Source organism: Mercenaria mercenaria, chromosome 1 (assembly GCF_021730395.1).
Source record: "Mercenaria mercenaria strain notata chromosome 1, MADL_Memer_1, whole genome shotgun sequence".
Taxonomy (NCBI): Eukaryota; Metazoa; Mollusca; class Bivalvia; order Venerida; family Veneridae; genus Mercenaria; species Mercenaria mercenaria.
Window position 1 is genome coordinate 84,412,583 of NC_069361.1, and position 8,389 is coordinate 84,420,971.

Genomic DNA, 8,389 nt, shown 5'->3' on the forward strand with positions numbered 1-8,389 from the left:
TTTGTTTTTTGGGCCAGTTTAAGAAAAGGCATCCATGTTGAGTGAGCATAAATTTTGATTTTTAATTTTATATTTTTCTTTTTATTTTAAAAAAAAACTTTTCCCTTCTGTTTTTTTTCAGGGGTTTAATGATTTCCCTATCTGCATGGCAAAGACCATTTGTCTTTATCCCATTTTATGCAAAAAATTTAAGGGGCGACTACTGGTTTAACCCGTACTATCAGAGAAGTGGGCCAGCATAGGTGCTGGGGTTATCTACCCAAAGGTGGGAACGTAATTTTTCATGATGCTGAGTTTAAATTTAGTATTTATTTGATATAAATTATAAATGATAAGTAATTGTAGTTACATTTTAGCTCACCTGAATGGAATATCATGTTTTTTGGTAGCTGTTTTTGACATGGTTTTGTTTGTCGTATTTTGCTTTTTTAAACAAAATTGCTTAAGGTTTTGACCATGGGGTTTTTCTATAGGGGCAACCCATGGGGCCCCCCTAGTTTGATTTTTTAAAAAAGGGGTCAGGTTTGATTTGAGTGCAGTCATTGTTAAAATTTAAAGGGAAAAATGTCCTATAGATTTTTGCATATCACCTTTTTTAATTGGGAAAGTCAAAAGAATACCAAAAATGGTATCCCCAATATTCGGTCAACCATCCGAACGGGAAAACCCGGGTATTCGTTTCCCCCACATAAACCCCTTTTTTTTGATGGGCCTTTAAAAGTATTTTTATAAAGCTTATGACGTTTTTTCCCAGGACCCGTCATATTTCAATTTAAATTTGCGGTCCCCCATTTTTTAAAAAGGGGAAAGGGAACTTGGGCAAAATTTTTCTAATTTCGGTTTAGTTTTTTTTATTTCGATTTTTAATCCCCTTTTGTCAATTATATGTTAAATTTTTTTTCAGTCCCGGGTCCAAAAAAATTTTTTTGTTTTTAAAAAAAAGGGTTTATATAATTGCAAACTCAGTAAGAAAAGAAGGAAAGTGTTTCTTTTAATTTACAAAAACACCTTATCAAATGCAGCCCGATATTTTTCGACAATTTTTTGTTTCAGCCCGGGGTCAATAAAAGAGCATATAAATTGGCCCCCGTGGGACTAATTATCACCCTTTTTCACTCTTTGGGATCTTTTTTTTTGTCTGCAATATTTGCCGCGATTTGGGAAAAAGTGTTTTTTAAAAAATGCTAATTATTAATTGCAATAATTTTTATTGTTTGTCAAAAAAGGGGCTAGCTAAGAAAGACAAGTATGTTTCGCACGCCTGTCGGGTAGGTGTCATCCCATGGCGGGCTGTTTTATTATGTTTTGACCCGCTTTAGTGACGGGAAAAAATTTTAAAGCTAAAGAACATAAAAAAATATTTAGTAATTGATTAGTACTACCGAATTTTTCGAAAACTTAAAATTTGATCCGGGAAAATTCGGGGCCCGTGACCGAATTAAACCGGGATATCCGGATATCCCTTGGGAAACCCTACTTTTTAAACTTCTGTGAAAATTTTTATGGGCGTAAAAAATTTTTTGGTTTTGGCCTTTAAAAAAGCATTTTATGGGGAGTGAAAAAATGCGGATTTCACCTTTTACAGGGAAGGAAAAAGAGTTGGGAATTTTATTTTTCCATTTGGATTTAACTTTTTGGAAAGGACTAAAACATGAAATCCCTAAAATTTAGTCCACCCCAAAAATATTAAATGAGCCGTGCCTTTAGAAACCCAAAATAGTGGCTTTGAACCGCACGGATCCAGACCGCCTGCCAAAACGTGCCCGTTGGTTTAGGATCCATGCTGTTTTACTAACAGTTTCTCTAATTCCCCCAAAGGCATTTAAAAGCGAACAGCAGGGGTCCCGACCAGACCCGCGTGATGCGCAGGGCTGGTTTGGATCCATGCTGGTTTGCCCAAAACCACTTTGTTGGTTTTTTTCATGGCGGCCCCAATTTTTGATTTCAAGGGTTTTTGCAGCTGCTTTGCTTGTTTCAGGTGAGTACAATGCCCGGGGCTTCCGACACCACCTTGTTTCTATTGAAACGGGCATTGACCCCGACACTGAGGAGATTGTGGTTGTCCCTTAAAAATGCATTTTCTTTTTAACCCTTTGGAAATTTAAAAAGGGGCTGCAAAAGAAACATTTATTCCATTGACCTTTTAGAAGAGCAAGGGTGGGTTTGTCATGAAAAATTTTACATGTAATTATTTTAAAAAAGCAGCGTATCGTATTTTTTTAAAACCCTTTTCTTTAAAAATTAGTTGGAGGCATTTTATTTATGAAATTTGGGGGAGATATTTGTATTCAAAAAATTTTTCATTATTTTTTTTCATTAAGATAAATAAAATTTCCCCCTTCTTTTTAAAGTTTCCCCTCAGATTCCCTTTAGTTTTTTAAAGTCTGTCAGATTTTTCTTAGCCACGATTGAGACTTCAGACTGTAAAGTTTTTGTCACAGTGCACAGTTTTAGTGGTTAAATGATTTGTCTATCGGTAGAATATTTCCCGGGCAGTTATATGACATAAAAAAAAAGGTAAGAATAGCCCTCGTCAAATTTTGGTAGCCTTATTTTTTAATGTCAGTTTAAAGCTTTAATTTATTTTTTCAAAATTTCCCTTTTTTTTAGAAAAAATTACTATTTCTTTTGGGTTTTGGGTGTTTAAAACATCAAAAAAAATGTGCACTAAAAAAATAATTTTTATTTGTTTTTTAATTCATGTATATGTTTTTTTTAAATTTTTAAAGTAAACTTGAGGGGGTTGTGGGGAAAAAAAATCCTTTATATTTCATATTTTTAGAAAGTTGCATATATCATAAAATTAAAATTATTGTGTGCCATTTTATGAAATTTATATTTAGCATGTGTATATTTGATTAAAGTTGTGATTTCAGTTTTAAATTTAGTTAATCCCGCTGTTTTAAATTTAAATGTAAAATCGGATGTTTTAAAGCAAAAAAAGTTTAATAAGTATGTTTTTTAAATTTTTTTCCGGGGGAAAAACAAACAAAGTAAAACTTTTTTAAAATTTGGCCTTTATAGATTATTTCTCATTTTTCAGGGAAAAAAAATGGGCTAGTTTGGCAAACTGTAGGAAAATCTTATGTAAATTTTTTAAATTTAAATTTTTTTAAATTTTTTTTTATTTTCATTGTCCAGATTGGGGAAAAGCTGTGCATTTGGACCAGCATAATCCAGACCGCCTGGGCATGGCACAGTCTGGTCAGGTTTCCCAAATGTTTTCTAACGGTTTCTCTAAAAAACAATAGGCTTTTTAAAGCAAAAAAGTATGGATTGTTCAGACTGCACGGAGTGCAGGGGGTTGGATTCAAGCTGGTCCCAAAAGCCCCTATGTTGGTTTTTTTTCATGGTTCGGTCCATTATGTATTCAGTCAAGGATTTACTGATAGGGAAAAGATTTTTCAATGATTGATCTTCCTTAAAAGGAAAAAGAAATTTCAAATGTTGATCTTCCCCCTTAAAAAAATGAAAAATTTTAAAAAAGATTGGGTTACCTTAAAAAAAATGAAATTTTAAAAGATTGATCTACCTTGAAAAAAACAAATTTCCCAAATACCTAAAAAGCCCGTACGCTATCTTTGCCCAAAAAATGGGATAGGGATGGTTAAAACCCAGGGGAAGCTTTATTTTAAAGTTTTATCACCCGAAATTTAATAGGGTTTGGAAAGTCCAAACCCCTTTTTGTTACAGCAGGCCATGGATTACACATGTACTGGCCCTGGTTTCTAGCTTCCCCCTCAATAGGGAAGGGCTTGTTAGGTTTTATTATAGATTTATTAGGAGTTTTCCCTTTCCCCTTTCTGTTTAAGATCCTTGTTACAACACATGTTATATTGTCTTATATCACTTCCAAAATAATAGACAGACAATTTCTATAATCAATAGGATTTAAAACTAATCAAGAATGTAATTAAATTTTTTTTGTATCAAAAAAGTTTAAAAATTGTCTGTTTTACAGGGGAGATAAAAATTTTTTGTGAGTTTTTTTCTTTTTAAAGTTTTATTGGGCGAGTTATGGCCCTTTGTTTAAAAATTGTTAGGGTTTTAAAAACTTTGTTTTGTTCAAATTTTAAAAAAAAGTTGTTGAAGTATTTTTAAAGATTTTTAATGTTCATTTTGTAAAAATTTATGAAATGTCGAAAATTGTACTCAAAGGGAAAATTTTTTTAAAAAACCAGTTTTACTTATATTAGTTTCTGTGAAATCTTATCAAATGGTTTAAAAGAAATAAAAATAAATAATAATTTTAATTTAAATTTCTGAAAACCCGGGGTTTTTTTAAAGGGTTCCAATGATTAAAAATTTTGTCTATTTCGTTTTGATTTTGTAAAGGGTTTATATCTTTGCCCGTAATTTTTTAATTTAAAAAAAAGGGAAGGGAAAAGTGTTTTTGACCCCATTTTTTTGCTGTGATTTTAAGGCGGGCCCTTTTCCCCATGATTCTATCCGTCAGCAAATTTAAGGGTTTTTTTTTTTGTACAGTTTTAATTTCCTTTTTTTTTCAACACCTAAATAAGGTTATATCATAGCAGTCAGTTAACATATCCAGCATTTCAAGATTTTGTACCACTAAATGTTTTTTACAAGGAATTGGCAGCTACCAAGATGCAGCATATTGTCATTTTATTGCATAGCTTTAGCTATTAAGTGATCATAGCTTCTATTCTGCCTAAACAGCTGATTAGATGTATTGACATGTTGCCGTTTGACATCATAGGGTACTCCAGTCAAAAAGGGTTTATTTTTTCTTAAAGAAAAAAGAAAGGGGGAAGGGGGCTTGGGGAAATTTTAGGAAAAAAAGTCGGGGGGAAATTTTGCTTTGATATAAAAACCCAAAGTTAAAAGATCCTTTTTTTTTATGAATACCAATTTAATCAGTTAAAACACTTCAAATTTCAAGTAAAACCCTTTTCCTTTCCCCCCTCCTTCGGGCGTTTACCCACCCATTATAACCCTATTCTGGAGAAAAGCACGAAATAAATAATCACTAAAGCAGATTAATCCGCCGTTTTATTTCCCCACACTTTTATTGATTATTTTCGAGTTTTACCGTTATTTATCTCTCTACATAATTTCTATGTTAAAAAAATTCCCGGGGGAGGTTTTTTCAATGCAAAGGGGTTTTAATGCACATGATAAAAGGGAAAAAATCTTTGAAAAGCTTTAGATCGCAAGCTTTCTAATGGGAATTTTTCCTTTGAAAATCAGAAAGAGAAACTGACATGCTGGCGTTTAAAAAAAAGATTTCTTTAGATATTTTGCATAAAGTAACAATGTTGACTGTTAAATGTTTTAAAAAAGGGGGATACCTAGTATAATGAAAGCAGTTAAAAAATCTTCAGAAACCTTGTGTAAAAAAGAATTTATTTTAAACTAAAAAACATCAAAAATCACCAAAACAGTTTTACTTAAGAACCTACCCATACGACGCCCCAAACAGCAAGCGATTCGCTGCGGGAAAAAACGCTTTTTACCTTTTTTAGCCGACTTTCAAGAATAGTGAGCTATTGGACTCACCCTGCGTGGCGTCCGCGTCGGCGTCCCCGTCGGCGCCCCGTCCCTTTTTCCCGATTTGGGGTTAAGGGTTTTTTTTTTGTAAGCTGGTATTTTCAGTAACCACTTGTGGGAAAGGATTTTAAAATTCAAACACCCTTTTTCACAGTGATAAATGACCTTTCATGCAAGGTTCCATAATTATTTTGCTTTTTTACAAAAATTTTGCCCCTTTTTTGGGCTTAGAAATTTTTTGGTTAAGGGTTTTTTTATGTAAGGGTATCCAGTAACCAATTGGGGGGGAAAAAGGGGTTTTAAAATTCACCCCCCCTTTTTCCCGGGGTAAACTGACCCAACATTGGGACAGGGTTTTCCCTAACTTATTTTTTCCTTTTTACAAAAAATTTTGCCCCTTTTTGACTTAGAAATTTTTTGGGTTTAAAGGGTTTTTTATGTAAGCTGGTATTCAGTACCCCCAAAATGGGAATGGATTGGAACTTCACAACTTGTTCACTGTTTTTTTTTAATTTTACATGGGAATGTGCAGGTCCCCTAACCCCTTTCTTTGCATTTTTAGCTCATCTTTATTTTTTGAAAAAAAGATGAGTTATTTTCATACTTGAGCGGTTGTCGGGTGGCGTCTGCGTCGGCGTTTGCCGGGGGAAATTTTTTGTTTTAAGGGCGCTTTTCTCCTTTAATCTATCAAAGCTATTTCTTTTTAAACTTGGGGTTTCTTGTTTTACCATAAAAAGGGTGACCTGTTTAGCAAGGGAAAAATAAACTCCATCTTGCTTTTTGCAAGATTTTTGGGGCCCCCTTTTTTTTCTTTAGAAAAAAATCAGATTTTTGGGTTTAAATTTTAGGGGTTTTGGTAAAATTTTTCCCAAACTTTCAAAATTTTTGCTTTTGGAAAATTTGGGAATTGTTTTACCCCTCTAAGCGACCCCCGTTTCAAACAAGAAACATAAACCCCCCTTGCTTTTTGCAAGATTTAATTTCCCTTTTTGGGCTTAGAAAAAAACAGGGGTTTTTTTGGTAAGTTTTTTTTTTTAGGGCCGCTTTTATCCCAAACTATCAAAGCCTTTTTGCTTTTAAAAACCCCTTTAAACACTTGTTCCCATCTTAAAATTGACCCTTTTATAGCAAGAACATAACTCCGTCCCGCTTTTTGCAAGATTTATGGGGGCCCCCTTTTTGGGCTTAGAAAAAATCAGATTTTTTGGTTAAGTTTTTGTTTAGGTCAACTTTTTCTCTTAAAAATTTCAAAGCTTTTTGCTTTGAAAATTGCAACACTTGTTCACCACATAAGCTGACCCTGTAAGCAAGCAACATAAATCCATCCTGCTTTTTGCAATAATTTTTGCCCCTTTTTGGGCTTAGAAAATCATTTTCTTGGTTTGGGTTTTTGTTTAAGTCAAAACTTTTCCTTTTAAATATCAAAGCCTTTTTTGCTTTTTTTAAATTGCAAGAGTTTTTCACCATAAAAAGTGGGGCACTTTTACATCAAGAAAAAATAACTCTATCCTGCTTTTTGCAAATGAAAGTGGCCCTTTTTTGATTAGAAAATTTATGGGTTGGACCCAATTTTTTCTATTACACAAAAAAAAATCGATGGGGCGGTTTAGCACCCGAAAAGGGGTGGGTCTTGTTTCAAAAAAAATGCCCCCTTTTTTGACTTTCGTTTTTGGTTTTAAATTTTTTTTATGTAAGCTGGTATTTTCAGTTTTTCCTTAATGGGAATGGGGTTGAAACTTTTTTTACACTTGTTAACTTTTAAGGGGCTGATAAGCACTGTGAAAGGGTTTCCCTTTTTTCTTTTTCCCATTTTTACAAAATTATGCCCCTTTTTCGCCCTTTTTTATTCTTCAGTTTTACAAGGCTGTTTAATTGTGAGCGTTGCTGTCCTCGCAGCTTTGTTCTTGGGTTATTTTACACGCACTTGTATTTATTGATAAGACAACATCAACTCACAAAATATCAGCTTAACATTCCAGCAATAATAAGTGAAATTCGTGTTTACCTATTTATCAAGTTGTTGTACAATTTTGGGTGGATAGCGATTTTTTATAGACGGACGCTATATAGGTGATTATTCGCCCAAAACGGAGTAGTCAAATATGTGTTCTTGGAAAATGTAATAAGTTCTTCTTTTACATATGTCTAACCCATAATATATGGTTGCAAAATTTTAATCTGCTAGACGTAGGGTATGACTTTTTAATTTGAATAAAAAAGACAAGAATCTAATATTTCTATTATCTATATTCTCTTTGTGAATATTTATGGACACTGTATTTCTCATTGGTATCATTATAGTAAATTTTAATTAAGCCAAGCCTGTATTTGTGTTTCAAGACACTTGATGGGTTTAGGCAGAGCAGAATTTCTAGTATATAATGTAACATTGATGCAAATGGTTTGAATGTTATACTGTTTCATGGAAGTGACTTGAACTGTTACAGCAAAGTGGTTTATTGCACATCAAATGCGGATTTCAACCTTTCTGTGCTGTCAGCACTGATTTCTTATTGCAGCTGCTATTTTACAAAATTTCCCCACATAATAATGAAATCTTAGATTGCATAGTTTTGAATGGAAGGGAATAGAGATCTGACAGAGGCCCAATAGAGGTAGCTAATTTCAGAGCAGATGTATAGATCTACCTAATGAGTAAACCAGGAACGTTATTGATTCTATACAAACTTGAGTACCATTCTAGATCTCTGATGTTCCAAAATGTCCAAAATTTAATCTTATTAAAACAAGAAATATCTTGATATAGAGTTTGGTGCAGAGGGAATCAACACCAAGGTAAAACACCCCATGGTATTTCAGTTATGCGAACCATATAGATGAAGTAAATACCTAGGGGGAAAGATGTGAATACTTTAAA

The 8,389-nt window shown here is 33.2% G+C and overlaps 1 protein-coding gene across 1 annotated transcript in view; it reads left to right on the top strand.

Annotated features, from left to right (window-relative positions):
- LOC123564691 (C-1-tetrahydrofolate synthase, cytoplasmic-like) overlaps positions 1-3,251 on the top strand; it is a 65,348-nt gene extending 62,097 nt beyond the window's left edge. Inside the window, exon 22 of the mRNA XM_053521907.1 lies at positions 3,142-3,251. Within this exon, the coding sequence (XP_053377882.1) occupies positions 3,142-3,251 (110 nt within the window). The remainder of the gene's footprint in view (positions 1-3,141) is intronic.
- Positions 3,252-8,389: the final 5,138 nt, after the last annotated feature.